The 21,211-nt window shown below is 38.2% G+C and overlaps 1 protein-coding gene across 1 annotated transcript in view; it reads right to left on the bottom strand.

Moving 5' to 3' along the window:
• Positions 1 to 11,206: 11,206 nt before the first annotated feature.
• Positions 11,207 to 21,211, bottom strand: part of NRP2 (neuropilin 2) — a 204,391-nt gene continuing 194,386 nt past the window's right edge. Inside the window, exons 16-17 of the mRNA XM_089670967.1 lie at positions 18,721 to 18,780; positions 11,207 to 16,617 (exon numbers count right to left, since the gene is read on the bottom strand). Coding sequence (XP_089527093.1) covers positions 16,322 to 16,617; positions 18,721 to 18,780 — 356 coding nt within the window. The 3' untranslated portion in view covers positions 11,207 to 16,321. The remainder of the gene's footprint in view (positions 16,618 to 18,720; positions 18,781 to 21,211) is intronic.

Genomic DNA, 21,211 nt, shown 5'->3' with positions numbered 1-21,211 from the left:
CTGACACAGGCAGCTTGCACAAATGGCAGCTATACCTATTACAGACATAGGGCCTACTTGCCATTGCATAATATGAATATAATTCTCCATTACAAAACTCATAGTGTAAAAATCATTTAGCTGTCATATACAATACAATAACTTTCACCTTGCTAAATATATAATGCAGAGCTATCCATAGCCTAAAGTATAATTGTGTATTATACCCTACGTCAAAAAATTTGTAAAAATAATAACTTTAAAAAATCATGCATTGTAAAGAAGAATTAGCAGACATACAGTACATGCACAAAAAACAAGCAATTATTAGATGGGACTTGCACATATTGCCTACCACCTATAGAACACATTTAACTATATGTAATATACAGGGAGCCCAGCTGTACTCAGACCGTTAAACATGTCCTGCACCAATGACCACAACCTTGATACTGGTTGGTCAGCTAGACGTAATCTACCAGTAAGTGAGGAGTTTAGGAGGAAAGAAGGTGATACTTACTAGGCCTTTTCACTTAGCCACAAATATTGGCTGGCACTAGTTTGTTAAGCCATAATGGCATCTATTTTTCAGTGTAGTCTGTTGCATGTAACATTAAGTTAGCACTATATCATAAACCACACAATGACATTTTAAATATTTTATTACACGTACTTATATAGCGCTGTCAATTTACGCAGCGCTTTACATATATATATATATATATATATATATATATATATATATATATATACAGTAATACATCGGTTTACGAACGCCTCGGTTAATGTAATTTTCGGTTTACGAATGAAAATCCATTGAAAATAATTCCTCGGTTTACAAATTTTTTTTCGCAATACAAAGCACGTTTCTGCAGGCTGCATTGCGCCTGGGAGGTTTATAGCGCTGTCCCTGTGCATGCTGGAGTCTGTGGGTAGCATGTGACGTCGAATGTGGAGGTGTTGGGGCTGTTGGAGCAGTTTTTGCATCGAGTTTTGGAGCCATTCTGGACATTTTTTAACATGTCCCTGTACAGTATTTATGCCTATAAAGTGCACTTTATACAGAGTTTTGAACAGATAAAATACTTTTTTTTTTTTTCTGACCTCCGGAATGGATTAATTGGTTTTCAATGCATTCCGGTTAACGAGTTTTTCGCAATACGAAACGTCCTGGAGAACGTATTAAATTTTTAAACCGAGGTACCACTGTATTGTACATTCACAATATATCCCCTACATTTTCATCAAATATTGTTTGTTTTCAGAAGTAAATGGAGATTTATTCTAATATAAAATAAATACATTTGCAATGAAAGTGTCCTTATTGACCACTAAGACAGTCTAATTATATATTGAAATGATAGTTGCTGAGTTGTTGGAACTTAGTCAAGGAGTTAGAGAAAATCAGGTCCCAACAACAAAGTTAAACTGAAACAGGGAGGGACACAGAACAGGCTTTTTTGGTTAATGACAATGAAGTCAGGCATTTCTTACAGATCTTTTGCTTTTAAAGAAGGTTGATAGTCTTTAAAATTGGCATTATATTTTTAGATATATGTGCACTACCCCAATCTCTGCCACTGCACTGACACTCACTTCCTTTCTTGCCACCGCTGCCAGTACACCTTCCAGGATTTTATTACTGTTGGTGCCCCTGGTAGGGAGATTTAGCCCCTCTATTTGTCATGGTGACCATTATCATCATAAGAGAACATACTGTTAAAGGAGATCCCACATTTTGAGTGGTCACCAGAACAGAAATAAAGGGGAAATTTTCCAATGGGTACACTAGTTTCCTGCACTTTGGAGGGATTTACTCTCACTTCCTATGGATATGGGATAGGACACGAAAGGAAATCTCTTTAAAGGGATATAGATGGCAAAAAAAACTGTCAGGGGTTATAACCCAAAATTTAAAAAAAATGTTTCGCTGTCTGTTTTACTTTAAAGTGGAGTCAAAATGAAAAATCTACCCTTTATTTATATGAAAAATATAGTAAACCTTTATATTAAGCACTATTTGGATTGCTAAATGTCTGATTAGAAATAACTGTTTAATCTTCTTGTGTTTTCATGACAACGGCTGCCTTGTGAAGCCTAATGTGGCTGTACACAGGCACTTCTTGGTACCATTGTTGGTCCCTATTCAAGCAGCTAAGTCCCTCAGGTTCACCTGCCCTTGGTCTATCCATTAAATACATGTGCCTCTACTATGGGGGCTCTTAAAAATTGTAGAGTTAGGAACTACAGAATACTGGGGTGCCGTGACGAGGCTCTGTAGCTTATATATTTATTTGCAAATGTGTGCTAACTAAGCCCGTTTTTAACGCATACTGTTAGACAGGTTAATTCAGTATGTTTGCAGGCTGGCTGGCAAGTTAGAGCTGGGAATTTTTCTGTTTTGTTGTTTGCCATGCGTCACCCTTCCATGTGCTCCTTGCTGTGAAGGCCAGTCATAGACTGGGGCAGTGGCCATTTTTTTTACAAGTCCCATCCAGATCAGTCCCATACAGACTTCACAAGCTCTCTCATTAATGAGAGAGTAAAAAAGTAAGAGAAAGTCACTGGTGTTCTAAGAAATAATACAAATAAATCATGTACACAATAGGGATGGCAGATGGTCAGGTCCACATATACAACTGTGCAAGGCTTTGAATCAGAACTGGCCTCAGGCGAAGGGAGCTGAGTCCTGAGCTCAGGAGCAGAGAACGGGGAGAGGAGTGGAGGGGTTACAGTACACAGCTTGTCACAGTAACTACTAAGTGCTAGTCAGGACTTAATGATCATAAGAGGACAACCAGAAGTCACAGTGCTTATGAGCTACCACTAACGTGTGAGAAAGAGAGAGCTGGATGATAACAACTGCAGTACTCTGGTTGTGGGATACAGCTCAGATCTGTGAATGCCGGGATGTTCAATTTCTGGTACAGTCCTGCAGGATGGGGTTGGGAGGTATGTCTATAGATAAGATTTAACGTATGACTAAAGGAAAAACGCTTGTAATTTTGTATAGGGTGGAGAGGGAAACCCTGTCAGGTTTTTATTGCTGTCTGTGCTCCCATTTGGGAGATGCCCCCTCTCTATAGTGGCCATAGTGGAGATATCTTCCAATGGGGACACTAGTTCTGGTGACCCTGGAGACAACCAGGGATTCCCTCACATTAAGGGTATTTTCTCTCACTTCCTGTTTTGTCTATGAGAAATCTCCCTAATGAGAGACTGATGGTAAAAATAAACTTGACATGAGTTTACAACCCTCCCTTACTCTATCAAAAATTTAAAAAAAGTTTTGCCTTTAGTTCAACTTTAAGGAGTCTCATTATTGCTGCAGCAGGTTTGTAAATTGCATACCGGCAGGTTTGTAAATTGCATACCGGCAGTTTTCAGAGAGTTAGTGACGTGTCAAAACCACTTTAATACCTCAGTGATTTCTGTCTGAATAAGGCTAACAATCATACTCACATAAACACTTTAGCAATAATTCAAGTGGTTGTAAAGGCAGAAGGCTTTTTATTTTCATTGCTATGCATGAAGACAAAAAACCTTCTAGGTGCCCCCCCCTTACCTGAGCACTCGTCTCAATCTAGGGATGTGCACGATAGTGGTTGTTCTCCTAATTGGCTGAGACAGCAGCAGGAGCCATTGGGTCTCGCTACTGTCAGTCACAGCCAGTAAACCAATGAGGAGAGAGCAGGTGGCAGGGTCGAGCTGTGCTCCGTGTGTGAATGGATACACTGAGCAGTGGTTCAGGAGTGAGCTTACTCCGGTGCTCCCATAGCAAACTGCTTGGTATGGCGGCACTTGGCAGGAGGGAGCTGCCTTGAGTGCTGGCAGGGGACCTTAGAAGAGGAAGATCAGGGCTGCTCTGTGCAAAAGTATGACATGTACAGTATGTTATTTTTTTAAAAAGAAAAAACTTGCCTTTAATATCACTTTAATATTTCACACAAAATGTATCAGCATGATTCCGATATCCCACAAGAAAATAATAATTTTATAATCTAAAATGACTCACATGGTGTACATGAGTACATCAAAATACAGTATAGCATATATATTTTGAAGTACACAGGTACATCAAAATATATATAATAATCGATATAAAAATTACATAACTAGCATCATTTCACCATACAGTAATGTTTTTAGGCAATAACTATAAAAAAAATAATTTTTAGAAGCAGGAAACGCAGCAATTATATAATGTTAAATAAAACCTAAACTAGATGCACAAACTAGGTGAATAGGAGAGGAGGTAAAGAGCTTAAACAAAAATGCCAATGGGGAACTGGGAGTACGATGAGAATCCAAGTAAAGAGGACAACTGGAACTAAGCATTGGCTACATACTGTTTGATGAGAGGCAACGTTTGGCAGCTCAGCATGTTCTCAATGTCATTTTTAAATGCTTTACCTCCTCTCCTGTTTACTCAGGTTTCATTCAGCGACAATCTTTAATTTCTTGCTTTCCTCTTCTATTTAGGAATTAATTAAAGGATGTTGGGAAATGCAATAATTGGCTCTATTTGTGGGCACTGTGGTGTACTTAGCATATCTGGAACAACCAAAAGAAAAAACCAAAGGAATAAAGTAGTGCACGCAGCAAGCTGCACCTACTTCTGAGTGTGGCCAAACTGCACTAACAATAGGAAGGAATTAAAGGGCCATAGATACAGTGGGGCAAAAAGTATTTAGTCAGCCACCAATTGTGCAAGTTCTCCCACTTAAAAAGATGAGAGAGGCGTGTAATTGGTATCATAGGTATACCTCAACTATGAGAAACAAAATGAGAAAAAAAATCCAGACAATCACATTGGCTGATTTGGAAAGAATTTATTTGCAAATTATGGTGGAAAATAAGTATTTGGTCACCTACAAACAAGCAAGATTTCTGGCTCTCACAGACCTGTACCTTCTTCTTTAAGAGGCTCCTCTGTCCTGCACTCATTACCTGTATCAACTCGTCGTGTTTGGAGGAGAGAGAATGCTGAGTTGCATCCAAAGAACACCATACCTACTGTGAAGCATAGGGGTGGCAACATGCTTTGGGGCTGTTTCTCCGCAAAGGGACCAGGACGACTGATCCATGTGCAGGACAGAATGAATGGGGCCATGTATCGTGAGATTTTGAGTGCAAATCTCCTTCCATCAGCAAGGGCATTGAAGATGAAACGTGGCTGGGTCTTCCAACATGACAATGATCCCAAACATACCGCCCAGGCAACGAAGGAGTGGCTTCATAAGAAGCATTTCAAGGTCCTGGAGTGGCCTAGCCAGTCTCCAGATCTCAACCCTTTGGAGGGAGTTAAAAGTCTGTGTTGCCCAGCGACAGCCCCAAAACATCACTGCTCTAGAGGAGATCTGCATGGAGGAATGGGCCAACATACCAGCAACAGTGTGTGCCAACCTTGTGAAGACTTACAGGAAACGTTTGACCTCTGTCATTGCCAACAAAGGATATATTAAAAAATATCGAGATGAACTTTTGATATTGACCAAATACTTATTTCCCACCATAATTTGCAAATAAATTCTTTCCAAATCAGCCAATGTGATTGTCTGGATTTTTTTTCTCATTTTGTCTCTCCTAGTTGAGGTCTACCTATGATGCCAATTACAGGCCTCTCTCATCTTTTTAAGTGGGAGAACTTGCACAATTGGTGGCTGACTAAATACTTTTTTGCCCCACTGTAATTAAAACCTGAGCCTACTCACAATTTACACAGCACACTTACGTCTCAGTACTTGTGCCTACACTCTCAGAAGTGCATAACACGCAGAGTGCAGGGCTCATGTGTGGGTGACGTACAGGCGTCTGCACAAAATACAACCAAAATTACCCCCTTCTGCCAGTACAAATCTCAACCCATATGCCCATATGCTCCACAGTACAAATCTCAACCAACAGTCCCAATCTCCCTTGTACCGGTTTTACCCATCAGCCTGAATTCCCCCTCCCAGCCCACCACCTCATACAGACCCCCTTCCCAGTGTAACTCCTCAGTACAGATTCCATTCCTGTACAGAATTTTTCCAGTACAAACCCCCAGCCTAACCCTATTGTACAGATGCCTTCCCCAGATCAGACCCCCTCATTAAAGATCCTCTCCCCCAAGCCAAGCCTTCAGTACAGATGTCCTCAATACAGACTCTCAGCATAGACCCCCTCAGTACAAACTTCCCCCCAGTACAGTCCTCCTTCCCAACATAAGCCTTCAATACAAACCCCGCTTGCAGCCTAACCCCTCAGTACAGACCTCCTAGTACAGACCTTCCTGTAAAGTCCCACCTCCCAGACTAACCCCTCAGTTCACACCCTGACCCTTTCAGCTTAATCCCCTCCCTTCCAATCTATCCCATCTGTACAGATTTTCCCTAGTACAGCCACCCATCTAACCACTCAGTACAGCCCCCCTCTTCCAGTCTAATTCCTCAATACAGACCCCCTCCCATCATAACCCCTCACTGCAGACCTCCTAGTACAGACCTTCCTGTAAAGTCCCCCCTCCCAGACTAACCCCCCAATTCAGACCCTGACCCTTTCAGCTTAATCCCTTAGTACAGACCACCCCCCAGTATAGACGCCACTTAGTACAGATCCCTACTTCCAGCCTAACCCTTCAGCCTCAGTACAGACCCGCTTCCCATTCCTTGATACAAACCCCCTCCCAGCCTAACCCCTGAGTATAGACCTCTCCAGTACAGACACCCCAAGTACATTTATCTTTTCATTACATTAGCACGTTAACTGTTTATTTTACATCTGCTATGGCACAAGTCTTGGGGGGTGATCAGCATTGGGAGCCAATCAGGTGGGATGTATGCAAATGTTCTGACAAAAAAATATGATGAGACGAGGAGAGAGCAGAAAGCATGAAGGGATATTCCCAACAGGTTGCTGCTGTTCTTTTACTTTCCATTCAGCATCCTGGGGGTTGGGAGATCACCATTTATTCACCAAATGTCACCACTATATTTCCTAAAGCTTAACAGAGAAAGTATCATCATCCACCTGGCTGAGCTGGGTAGCAGAGCAGCGTAAATCTTATAACTGGAGAGAAATACAAATCCTTTGGCAAGTAAGACAGCAATCTTTTATGCATTTTATCTGTGTCTTTAGATGCTTGTTTGATGTTCAGGTTTTAGATAACCTTATTATTCTATGATCCAAAAAAGAACAAAGCAATGAAATAGCAGAAATAAACCGCAATATTTTTGACGGACTTTAGATACTGGGTGCCAGATAGTGAATCACTATCTTGTTACAAAATATCAAGTTCCAACCTTTTTAAGGAAAAAAATTAAGGCAATGGTTGGTGAAGTGTAATTATATAAATGTGATAGTACATTTAATCTTCCAGATTAACATTTGGTAAATAAATGGTTTTATTTTCCATTACATATGCAGAACAGATATTTCTTTCCATTTGGAGTATAACATTCGCACATCTTTGCTAGGAAAATGTGGAGGAATGGATTGCCTGTTTCCTAGCCTACATACTAGACAAGTGCAAAATGAAAAAAAATTGTTTTGTTTCATTTCGTTAATTGACTAATTTCGTTTCATTTGATTAGGTAAATTCTTTTAATTCGTTTTTCGGAATTTGTTTCGTTTATTCGGATTTGACCGAATTCAACATTTTTAACAGATTCGAAAATAATTAAAATGGGTTCGAAAATAATTCCAACTGATTCGAAAACAATTCTAACGTTACAATCCATAATCCATATGTGTTTTTGTGGTATATGGGCTATATGAAGAGTTGCTTGACTATATTGGAAATTAGAAATCTATTTCAGCTAAATTTTCACAGTGCCTTTGTGATCACTACTCACATCACCATAGCACAGCTCACAATTTTTTGTAAAGTATTTTAGTCTTTTCTAATCTACTCTATTATTTTCTATTACTTACTATTCTATTCTAATGTATTCTGTTCAGATTCAATCCATTCAAAATTCGAAAGGCAGTTATATTCTATTTTGTTCTATTCTATTGTTTTTCTGTACTATTCTGTTCTTTGATTCTCTATTCTAATCTTTTCTATTCTATTCTGTGATTTTCTATTCTAAACTTTTCTATTCTATTCTTTGATTTTCTATTCTAATGGATTCTATTATTTTCTATTCTTTTATTTTCTATTCTTTTTTTTTCTGTTTTACTCCATTATTTTCTACTGTATTCTGTTCTATTCTTTTATTTTCTCTTCTGTTCTTTTTTCCTCTATTCTTTTCTATTCTATTCTTTTATTTTCTATTTTATTCTATTCTTTTCTATTTATTTATTTATTTGCTGTTCTATTTTATTCTATTCTTGTTTTCAAATTCAAATTGGTTTTCGAATCGATTCGTATTTCGGCTGAATTTTTGTTATTTCAGATTCGTTTAAATTTGTTACTATTGTAATTTGGATGCATCCAAATCTCTAAATAACAAAAAATTTGTCCTAATTTTGATTCGGAACGAAACAAACTGCACTTATACTTGTTTCACAGATGACATTGAATGACCAAAAGCTCATTTTAGACCTCTCTACTCAAATATATTTGGAGGTTTTATCTGAGACTCTTTATGGTGCTTCATGCATTTTGTTGTCAGTTACTTTGCATTTATCATGTGTTCTGTTGTGTTGGTCTAGTTAAAGCAACTGTCACTCAAAAAACTACTATGAGATATAAAGTGAAGGCAGCCACCTCAGAGTCATGATTCAATGATCGAGGGCCAGGCCATTCTCACAGGAAAGATCCAACACCTGATAGTGTTGTAACTTTCTCACACTCTCCTGCCTCCCACACTGCCATTGGTCCATCATTATAACTGGCTGCCTCACTGGGCAATAGCAGCATATACGAGGCTGGACAGGATGGGCGGTCAAGCTTCAACACTACCAGGAAGTGCCAGAGCTTTCTCATCAGTACAGCCAGACAGAGGTGCCTAAACCACATTTCTACCAGGGCATTTTTTTTTCATTTTTCGCACACGTGTTAAAATCAGCAGTTTTTGCTCCTTTAAATCCCCAAACAATTATATATTTACTGAATGCAGATGCCTGAAGACTACAGTGGTGGCAGTTTCAATTCCTTATGTTGCACGATATTTTCCCAACTGTTTCTCAAATGCATATTTTCAGGAAAAAATAGACTAAAATTATTTTAGTGCAAGCAAACACAAAATAATACACTTTTTTGGTAAAATATAAAAGCTGTGGCAGGGTCCCTAAACATGAATGGCTCACATTACACCTATGGAGAGGGACTGGGGGGTGGGGGCAATGCTGCAGCACCTCCAGATTCTTGACAAGTCTCAGCCAACAGTGTTTGCCAATGTCCCACAGACATTATAGTGTCACCTTGATAGGGAAATTTCATATTTCCTTATTAATATTGTGGCTTACTGTTGTTTAAGAATGCCTCCAAGCCTTGGTTAAGGGACCATACAAGGACAAAACCTGGTTACCTTAGCTGACTTCATGCTATAGGAATGTCAATGTAAACCGACTATATGGACAAGTCAAGCTATCCCACTAATCTCCTTTCAGGAATGTGTTATCTTGCTTAGAAGGTAATGTTGTTTGCAGTGGGGGTTGGCCATTCCTTACACAGAAGTCCTATATACCACAGCTAGAACTTGCAATAATAGTCTCCTATCAGAGCTTGCTATCATGTGATCTCTGATCACCTGTGCCACACCGCATGAAAGGCGGGTGGGACTCTGTGGCAAAACAGCATCTTTAGTTATGTATTGTTAGATTTTCCTAATATTTTACATTTGTAATCTGTATCTGTCATTAGTTAATTAACCTCCCTGGCGGTCTGATTATGTCAGTATTTCTGTGCTCAAAGTGGTACATTGTTTTCAATGGAAATATGTAGTTTTTTTATTGTAGGCCTGTAATTCTTAGGAATAACTCACTGAAATCTGTCTGAACAAGAGTCTAGTAAACATCCCGGGTATGATAAAATTTGAAATACAAAATCATAAATTATAATATAATAAATAATCATAAAAAATAATAATATAATAATAAATTTAATTCAATAATATAATCAAACCAAAAACACTGACATTTAAAATATAGCGTCAAGTTTGCACATCACTGAGCAAAGTCGCAGAATCGTTTTCAGTGTCTGATGGCGAATTCCCCCACGAATCATTATCACTCAGTTCTGCAAGTGGTTCTGATTTACTATCGCTGTTCTCTAGCTGGTCTAAAACTGTTGACATAAAGGGACGCTTTTTGGACGCCATGGACATTTCTCAGTTTCCAGGAAGAAAGAACAGTAAAAATGCAGGCAGGGCACAGGACAAAGCACTAGGGCCAAAATGTATGTGAAATGCTTTGATACAGTAATGTAATACTATTAGACTTTAGTGTATTATGTGTATGAAAAATGTTGACATTTTTGAATCTCCCGCCGATTCTGTCCCCCTTACGTCCCGACGCTCACAGGGAATGGAACCCTGAAGATGGCATCAGCCGGAGACGTAGCAGGAGGACAGCGCGGGACAAGGTAAGTGATCCAGGGATCCCAGAGCAACACTGCAGTGTAATCCCAAGTGTAGCTCGGGGTTACAGCTTCTGGTACTGAAACTTAATCCCGAGCCCCACTCGGGAATACCGCCAGGGGGGTTTAATGTTATACTGATAAGTATTTGTGTGATCTCTCTTTGCACATATCGAATACAACCCCAAATATATAAACTATCACGACTGTGATAAAATACACCTAATGTCCAACATTATACTATGTATAAGGTAGAGCTGGTTAGACTTGTGGTCGATCTCTAAGTGTGAAGATCATTTCCTAAAAGGTAACAATTTTTTAAATAGAGAAATTGTTTGAGAAACACACGTTCAAAAATGCCAGATAATATCAGGATTCTTTCAAGTACAGGAAATGTGAATGCGTACTGAGTACAGTCCTTCACTTATCTTGAAAAGCAAAACACGCAATAAGATTGTACTCCTGACTTAAAATAGCTGAAAACTTCTAGCTCTGCAGATCGATTTTTCAACTCTTTTGCTCATACAAATGATCTTAGATGAATCGACGTTTAACTCAGAGCTCCCCTTTCTTCAGACTTTAATTTTATATCTTTGCGCTATTTTTGAATTCTAGCTTTACCACGGTGTTTCTACAGTTCTCTAACCCCTTTGTCTTGTCACATTAATGTATAAAAACAACAAATTATCTTTTTTACCATAATCAAAGAAACAGACCCTGGAAAAAATTTGTCATATTATTTATTAAATAGTTATTTAAAAAAATGTTTATACAAATTACATAACACAGTTTACATTGTATTTCTAATTCTTTACATAAAGAATCACAGTAAAGCTCTTAACTCCATTCATTCTGGCTCAGCCAGTAAATGGAATGATGTCATTTAACCCTTCTGCTACCAAAGGAGCATGCAATGCCAAGCCATTCCAAGGCCCCCTGAAAAGACTTGAGTGCAGCTGGAGACAAAATACTCAATGCAAATTTCACATTACAGCAAAAGTATTTACATAGATAGGGAAATATAAATAGACTGGGCATGAGGGAGTAAATTCTTTTAGATAAATAATTTACATAAAAAATAGCACAAAAACACAGGATTGCTTGAACTGATTAAAACAGATGAAAAAAATAGTTATGTTTAATTTTAGGTGGCTATGTTTGATAGGCTCCTTCACCTTTTAAAGGAGGACCTACCTCTGTGGTATAAAGTCATTGGTAAAAGTCAGAGAATCTTTTTTACAGTTGCTTGAAATATGAAATTTGCTGAGTATATTACACTGCTGTGCTAACATTAAACATAAACAAAATAATTACTTTATGGATACAAGACAAATCCTTCCATTTCTTAAACATTCATTATCGCATGTACAGAATTATAGCTACAATATTGTAAGGACTTCGGCCATGATAGAATACATGAACATCCGTTAGTCAGTTTTACCCTCTTGCTGGTTACATTTTGGAGTAATAGAGATTTGTTTTTATTGAATTGTCCACTTTAAGTGTAATTTAAAGAAGTTATGATCCAGACAGAAAATGTGGGGTTTGAGGTGTAGCTGCAATGAATTGCTTTTAATGTCTTGACTATGGAACAAAAACAGAATTGCCGAATATAGCAATTCTATTGTCAGGTTTGACATTTGTTTAATATTTATGCTGCTATCATTAACATTCCAATTTATCATTCTTGCTTCTGTTATAGGGCAGAATGCAGAAATTTATCAGTGGATAGTGGTAGATTTGGGCTTTGGCTTCCTATATGCCTTGAATATTCCAGCAGCAAAATCTTCCCACCATAATTCCTGGTCCAAAGAGGTATAAGAAACGTTTAGGTGGTTTAACTCTCCAACATCTACCAAAAACCTGGAAACTCACCCTTTAAAAGAAGTAGGGCCAAAGCTCTTTTAGCCCTACTTTCCCTTTAGGTCACAGGAGTGCACTTCATTCTGCACTCCTGTAACCCAGATTCAGCTGACAGCAGGCTAAAGTCCGCTGTTGGCTGATGTCAATCAGCCAGTCCAGACTCTGGAGGGATCCCGACTTCAATGTCAGGATCCACCCAGATGCCTGATTGGCAGCTGGCTCAGCCTCTCAGCACACTACCAGGAGCCTGATCCCTCAATGAATGAAATGGCTCATTCACTTCTATAAATAAGCCTCAGTTGCCAGTTTTGACAATGCATTTATTTGCTCGTGCTGGGCATTTCATGCATATTACCATAAACATTCAAGTTGCATTTTAAAAAAAAAGGGACTACTGTGTCTAATTAGTATTGTCTTGGACACTCTGTCCTTATCCAAATACAAAGCCCTCAACTGCTAAGAATATCAATGACCTCTAAAAATATCTTAAATGATGCATTCATCAGATTGTCCCTTATACAATCACACTGGACTTCAAGTACAATAGCAAAATCTGAAGTGATCTAGTTACAATTGTATTTGCAAATGTTAATTAAATACTAAAACTATTTTGCTATGTTAAGGACAATTTTAAGTTTACTAAAAATTTATTTTAACCTGTGAGTTATAGCGGTAGTATTGTCAGCATCCATCTTAACATCCTGGCCCTGGCCGCACGTATATATGCGGTTGCTCGGCACATGGCCCTTAATGCTGAGTGGCCACATGTATGTGGCCCTGTTAAAACTAAAGCTCCCTGCACGCTTCCAACTTAGTAGCCGGAGTTGATGGTTAAGCTCTCAAAATATTTGCAGATGGGTGCTTTCTAATCATGTGACCACTGTGACAGATAATCTCAGTGGCCACATGATCCGAAGGCCCGCCTCCGCTTCCCAGGTTTTAGAACTCTTAAAGGGCTGAGAGGCGGCTGGCGCCAAGGGGTTAAACACTTCTAATAGAATAAATGGTGATTTGTGATTCTGGAAAAAAAAATGTTGCAGAACACTGGAACTTGCTGGAAAAACATCCCTATGGCCTTAAGGAAAGTTCCAGGAATTATGTTTGGAAAGCATTATGAGAATTACTGTACATATAATATGCTAATTAGACTTATCTCCAGTGCAGGCTTTTTATTTATAATGTAATCAGCACAACAGAAGTCTAAAGGGAAATCTATTTCAATTCAGATAAGCACAGGGGCTTGAAATGGATAGTTTGGGGTGCTGCTGCTCTAGTAGTGGTGTTTCCGCAGTGTGGTATCTCAGAAAGGCTAGCATGGAGGTAAGTGCAAATAACATACTCTGCATTTGATAAATGAAGCCCACCGTGACTACAGATAAACCCGTGTTTTATTATACATTAGGAGATGTCAGCTCTGCCCTGTGAAAGCTAGAAGGAGGAATTGAGCTAGCCATAGATGTTGTGTGTGATCAATAGCTATAATTTCTGTTTTCTACTATACTAACGGCAATGACATGGGCAGTGCGTGTTTGTGTCAACCTTTACTCTTTATATAGGCACTCAGCTGGCGTCTATTAGGACATTTGCAAACAGCATTTTCCTACTGTCCATACTAGTGTGTACTCAACCAACCAACTTCAAGTAATAAATTATTTGGCAAATGTAGAGTTTTCGTGGCATATGAGACACAATTAAACAAAGGTTTTTCGAATTAGTAACAACTAGTTAGAGTCTTTCTTTGCGTTTGTAAGCTGTGTTAGAAACATGAAGGGAATCTGGTAGCAAAGACAATTTCTTATATGAGGGCCTCGTTTGCCTTATTTTATATCTTCTTGTAGTTTGTGGTGTCATCTCAATATGTATGGAGGGAATAGCTATAACCAATTCTACATTCCAGTGTGCTTGACCACCAGCTGGATGGATGTGACTTTGCTTTGGCAACAGGAACTACCCATTCAATATATGGGTTCCACAAACAAAGTCACAACCAAGTGGATCGAAAAGCATTTGAAGTTCCATTGAAGACATGGCAATAAAGAAAATGTTCATTCTTCTGAACCTTCATGCTGTGTATCCAAGGCACTTAAGCAGGAAACAGGACTATGCTTAAAGAAAAGTTTATGTAATTAGCTGCTCCTGAAAACGTAAACAACGCCTGTTTTCCTTAACAAAAACACAGTGACAACAGCAACAACAAAAGCTACTTATAGGCATAAGACACTAGTTTCTGCCATTTTGCCAGAACAGTCATATATCGCTGAATAGACTGGGCACTACAATCAGTAAACAGAAATGTACAACAAAACATCAAATTCAGAATAACTTTACATTGAAACTTATAGGCACCTAAATCATTTCCTAATAATGAAAAGTATTGCCCCTATTTCATTGCTGCTAAGTGCTGGCGGGGGTGTTCTGCTGAGTCACTACACAACTAAGCATTGCCAGACCTACAGATTGGTTTGTGTTCTCTCATCATTTTAAAATTGCCTGTTGTGTAGTTTGGTATAGATAACATATATTAAATTTCCTATGTCGAGGTTGAATGTTGTTACATCTATCATATGATTTCATCTGCTAGTATTTATCAACACCCAGAAGATGCATGGAAATGCATTTGAAGTGGAATTCATCTTGCCTAATATAGAACTGATGTCACATTACCGCTGCATATATCAGCATACAATAAGCACAAAATTAAGCCTATTATTTCTGATCTCAGTTCCCAGTATGCTGTTTTCTATCCGAGTGTGTACAGCAGAATGGTTTCTCCTTAAGATATGCATGTTGCCCCTACTTTTGTACCAGCATATAATCTCAGCATAAACCCCTTTTGCTATCTCTGTAAGAACACTTATGTTTTCTCATCCAACTCTTCATTGAATGATGCATAGCCTTAGTAAGCTGTTCAGGGGTTTGAATTTAAAAGGTACAGTTAATCAAGCCAGAGGCTCCTGTGGTGAAGTTTACCTGAAAGGATACTAAGTAGATCCCCAATCATAACATATCCATAACCTACACACCGTGGAAAGATGCATTATGTAGGCATTACAGAAATGTACTGTATATTATTTCACTAGCAACCTGTGGAATTGATCCAGAAGCTACAAGACTTTGACTCCTAGTATATTGACTGGATATATTTTCATTAATATTGGTTTACCTTGCGCAACGACAGCTTCTACCATTTCTAGGTGACTTATATACATTATCAGTTTGAATGGAACCATGTCAAATTCATAGCAAATGCAGTGTAGGGGTTAAACACAGTTTTCATAAGCTTCACTAGAAAACAATACATGAAATGTAACTACTTCCCACCCCTCCAAACATACAATACATAAAAGGTACAATCAAAGCCAGCTCTGAATATAAAACCCTTTAAAAATATGTCCATTGTTCTAGGCATTTGAAAATGTAAGCGACCACAAGAAGAAGCAAGCAATCGCAATTCCATTAGAGACCTGGTTGTAGAAAATGGCTCTTGATCATGACTTATTTTAAGGCTCTTCTGCTCATGTTCAGATGCTGTTGTGCACCTCCTCACTTGGGGCAGGTTCAGTACATTTCTTCCCACCTAAAAGTGCGGTTGTTCCCAAATATCCAAGTGGCGAAATTAACAGCGCTGAAATCAGAACTGATTCACATCACTCCTCAATGGAGCAATACTTTTTGCTGGGATATTTAAACCCATGAAAAAATCATACATCATGAAAGTAAAACTGGGAGGCATTTGAGTTTTGGGAGGCATCAATGGAAAGGCTATTTTATCCTTTCCTTTCAAGCAGTTTCCTTTCAAGCAGTTTTCTTCAAACATTTTTTCTTCTCTAATTTGTAGTAAGAAATTTTCATTTCCATGTCTTTAAGAAAAAGCAGCTGAAATAGCTAATTAAATTGCCACCACATTTGATGGCGAGAGAAGATTTTCCAAATGGTAATGTCACCAAGTGTTCAGCATTAAAGTAAGCAAGTCTATCATGCTTCAGAACAACACTTCTGTGGATTCATTTTTACTTTGTGCTTTATTCCATCATAGAGCTCAAAGTTATAGTTCTCCAAGGTAGTTGAGCTACGAGAAGAAAGGCCTGTGTAAGAGCAAGTGCAGTACAGTAGAAGACCAGCACAAATAGCTCCAAGCAGTACTCCAAGGGAACTCATAGCAATGATAGTAACTAAAATTGGATCCAAAGTATAAAGCCAGCTTTCTTCTTTGTCAGTCCTTGGAGTTACCACATTACTGGTGGGAAAAGGTGTGTAGAACTCGTACTCATCTAAAGGAAAAAGATTTAAAATTATTAAAACTACTAGCAACTGATGACAGAACAAGCCAAACTGTATATCTATTATAGCATAGGTGCCAATAAATATGTCAGTTATCAGCAAAGAAAGATTGTTTTAGAGTAATAGCAGAGATCAGTGGCAAAAGTTTGCTAAATTAATTTTGCCCTTACCAAAATTTCATCAAAGTTCACCATATTTCTGACTCCAATGCAATTCACCAAAATTTCACCCAAGGGAAAAAATATAAACTGACTTTGTATATGAAGTCTATGGGAGAGGGAACTGCAAAAAAGGCTAAATCAATTTTGCCAAATTTCTATGATCATTCTGACTTGTGTTTCACAGATGATCAAAGCCATTTCTTCAATCTTGGGAACATACCCCAGTATTTACAGCCAAATGTCTACCAGCCATGTTAATATATATATATATGAAGGCATCTTGTTTTGTTTTGGATAGTGTAGGGAAGGCTTAGAACCCCTGTTACATTTTTAATGCTTTCTGTGTGCTTGTAAGGAACTGAGTGGAAATCCAAAGTTTTCAGCTGCCACAGAACTAAAATACAGTACAAATCTGCCAATGTGAACACTTATTTCTGTGACAACTGTCTAAAATTGGACTTACATAGATACATAGTTAGTTTGGCTGAAAAAAAGACAAAAGTCCATCCAGTTCAACCATTAAAAAAAAGTAATACTATACCCACAGTTGATCCAGAGGAAGGCAAAAAAACCCCAGCAAAGCATAATCCAATTTGCTCCTGCTGGAAAACAAATTCCTTCCTGATCCCCCGAGATTCAATCAGATATTCCCTGGATCAACTTTACCTATAAATGTTAGTATCCAGTTATATTCTGTGTATCCAAGAAATAATCCAGGCCTTTTTTGAAGCAATCCATTGAGCTGGCCAGAACTATCTCTTGAGGGAGTCTATTCCACATTTTCACAGCTCTCACTGTGAAGAAACCTTTCCGTGTTTGGAGATTAAATTTATTTTCCTCCAGACGTAAAGAGTGCCTCCTTGTCCTCTGTAATGACCTCAGGGTGAATAACTCTACACCGAGTTCACTATATGAACCACTGATGTATTTATACATGTTGATCATATCCCCCCTTAATCTCCTCTTCTCAAGAAAGAATAAATTCAGTTTCTCTAATCTTTCCTCATAGCTGAGCTCCTCCATGCTTCGTATCAGTTTGGTAGCCCTTCTCTGTACTTTATCAAGTTCCCCAATGTTCTTTTTGTTAATTGGTGTCCAAAATTGAACTGCATATTTCAGATGAGGTATTACTAATGATTTGTACAGGAGTAATATGATATCTCTCTCTCTGGAGTCTATACCTCTTTTAATACAAGCCGCACCTTGGCATTCCATGCCATTATTAGGCTTGTGATCTACCAGAACTCCCAGATTCTTCTCCACCATTGATTCCCCCAGTTGTACTCCCCCTAGTATGTATGATGCATGCATATTCTTAGCCCCCAAGTGCATAACCTTACATTTATCAACATTAAATCTCATTTGCCACATAGTTGCCCAATTAAACAGTGCATTGAGGTCGGCTTGTAAGTGGAAGACATCCTGTAAGGACATTATTCCACGGCACAGCTTGGTGTCATCTGCAAAGACTGAAATGGGATTTTTAATCTCAGACCCTTACTGACTTGCCTCATTTTTGGAAAATGTAGTTCTCACCAACTGTTGTGTGCACTGGGAAAACAGTGAGGGAAAATCTTTCAAATCAGACATAGATGACAAAAACTGACAGGGCTTTTAACCATTCCCTATTGTGTCCAAAATGCAGAATATGGTTGTCCAAGAACATGATGGGAGATGTGTGGCTGTGTGGCTATAAATGCTGGGGTTTGTTCCCAACACTCATTAGAACTAAAGAAATACCTTGAATACACTGTGAAACGTCTTCAACATTACAGAACAAGTCCAGTTAATTGTGACTAACTACCATGAGCTATACCATAACCTGGATAAAAGAGAACATTCACAGACATACACAACTGTAAGGATGTTTATGGTCAAATCTTAAAAAATTTAGTGCATATTTGCCATTAGATATATTAAAAAAAGTCTTACCAATTTTTCCTCCATAGCGGCGACCCTGATTATCAAAATTTTTTATCACAGGTACATCCACTAAAAGAAGCAAAAGAAAAATTGTTTTAATTATTTTTTAAGCTCAGAGCTAAGCATGCAAAATAATATCAGTCCCAAATACAATAGTTTTGTAGAATTGCTGAATTATTCATGCTGACCAGTGAGTATAGATTTGTATTTTGCCAAGCACAGCTAATAGCTCTTTAACTGTTGAAACCACGAGTTCATCATACTCAGAAACTTTGTAGTCCCACTGCAGCTCCAAATGCATCAATGGCCTAGCTCTATTTCAGAATACAAATATGCTTTTAGTTATTCCCTGCTTTGTGTAAAACCATTTTAGTAATCCCAAGTCTTTTTTGAATCTTGAGGAATGAAAGCTTGGCATAATATAAGTAAACAAACTGAAAAATATTCAAGGGAAAGAGGATGAGATAATATGCATGTGTAAAGTTCAGGATAGTCAGAACTGTTTGCATACTAAAGATGTTGTTCCGTAAGTTAGCCTAGCATGCACCCTAAAAATGTAAAATATAAAATTGGAACAAACATAAGTCTGTTCAGATCTCAGACTCTAATTACAACTTTTTTTTCAAAAAACTTCTCTTCTATTTCATACACACTTCCCTCTGGTAGCTCTGGGACTACTCTTTTATGCTTAGTGTTAGAGAGAAATGTGTATTTTTTGTTCATTAGCTTTCGGGACATTTTCCTATAATGTTATTTCTCTCACATAAATCCTCTATATATTGACCTATGGAGGTTAACACTTGTAAACAGAAACAGCACCTGTTCACATAGTTCCATGATGTGGCTGGCTTAGGTATAAATGCAGTCCTTGGGACCACCCAGGGGGTATCTTCAAAGACATTTATTTATGATTAGAGGAAAAACAGTGCTTTCTGTGGGTGCAGGAGCTTGTTTGAGGACTGTTTGTGTATATATTGTGATAATTTTTTGATAGACTGACATTTTGAGAATGCTATCAAATATTCCAAATCCCAGCAGGTTTTCCATAACCCCACAAAGATACCCTATAATATATGATGTAATATTAAATAAAGGAATATTTTATTGTCATATGCAACGGAAATTTACATTACTTATCCTGAGCCCTAGTTCACACTGATGCGATGCGGCACATTGCCTGTGATTCGCACAGGAACCGCACTGCATTCCTGCGCAAGTCACATGCGATTTCTGTGCGGTGCAATTAGAGCCATACATTTTGTATGGCTCAAATTGCACCACATCCACACCAAAATAGTGCAGGACCCTTTTTTTTTTGTCCACATCAGAATCGGATGTTTCACACCCATGTGATCCAATTCTGCACATTGCACTGCGTTTTGCGAACCAATTTTGGGGTGTCAACTTAAAATACACACCCTCAGCAGTTCGCATGAATGGGGTGTGATTATGATGCAGTGCGGACATCGCACAGCAAACCAGTGCTAATTCGGCACTGCATCAGTGTGAACCAGGGCTCAGTGTTCTAAATGAATATAAGTTTACTTGGTTGAAAGAAATAAAATGTACTTCTTTAGTAAATCACCATATCTACATCCAAAACATTTCTTCTGACTTGTGTAGGACTGCTTAAAACTCCTACAGGGATTTTTGATTATATTTTGCACACTGCATCCCACTGGGGATATCATCGGCCAATGTATGTTCTAAAGATGCCAGAGGAAGTGAAAGTGAGTCTACTTGGATTAAGTGAAACCCCCTTTTGATAGTTGTCACCAATACATGTGCCCCTATCATAAGGTTTACCCTCATGTTCTAATCCAGGGACAACTAAAGTTTGGTTTCTCTTTACTTTCTGTGTTGGTTACAATCGCTACCTGGACAAATAGGGGGGTGGGGGTGAATCTCCCCAGTAGGGGCATGGACATCAATATTGTAAATCTGATCTAACCATTCCCAACTCTAAAAAAAAATAAAACAAAACAAAAGTCTTTAGCTATACTTTGATGTTCCTTGTATGCTGTGGAATAGGTTGGCACATTATTTATATATATAGATATATATATATCTATATATATCTATATAGATATATATATATATAAAATTATTTTCTTATGTCTAAAAATGTTTTAAACACACAGCATGACTACACACTATATATTAATGCCTATCCTGGCAATACAGGAATGTTCACAGAGCTTATACATTTCATATATATTTTTGCAAATGCAGATTGTAACTCTTCTGGTTAAGTATCAGGTTTTACTACATCAAACCCTGTTCTCCAATATATAACACACAGCACAAATTTAACAGTGCATTAAAAAAGTACGGCCAAAGCTCTTTTGGCCCTACTTCTCCTATAGGTCACGAGAGTGTACTTCGTTCTACACTGCCATGACCTGTTATCAGTTATCATCTAAAGCCTGCTGTCGGCTGATGTCACAGAGCCGGTCCAGGTTCTGAAAAGATTCCGTCCATATGGTCAGGATTCACCCAG

Source organism: Staurois parvus, unplaced genomic scaffold (genome assembly GCF_062004578.1).
Source record: "Staurois parvus isolate SC_StPar_1 unplaced genomic scaffold, SC_StPar_1.0 ptg000011l, whole genome shotgun sequence".
Lineage (NCBI taxonomy): Eukaryota > Metazoa > Chordata > Amphibia > Anura > Ranidae > Staurois > Staurois parvus.
This window is presented reverse-complemented; position numbering and strand designations above follow the sequence as displayed.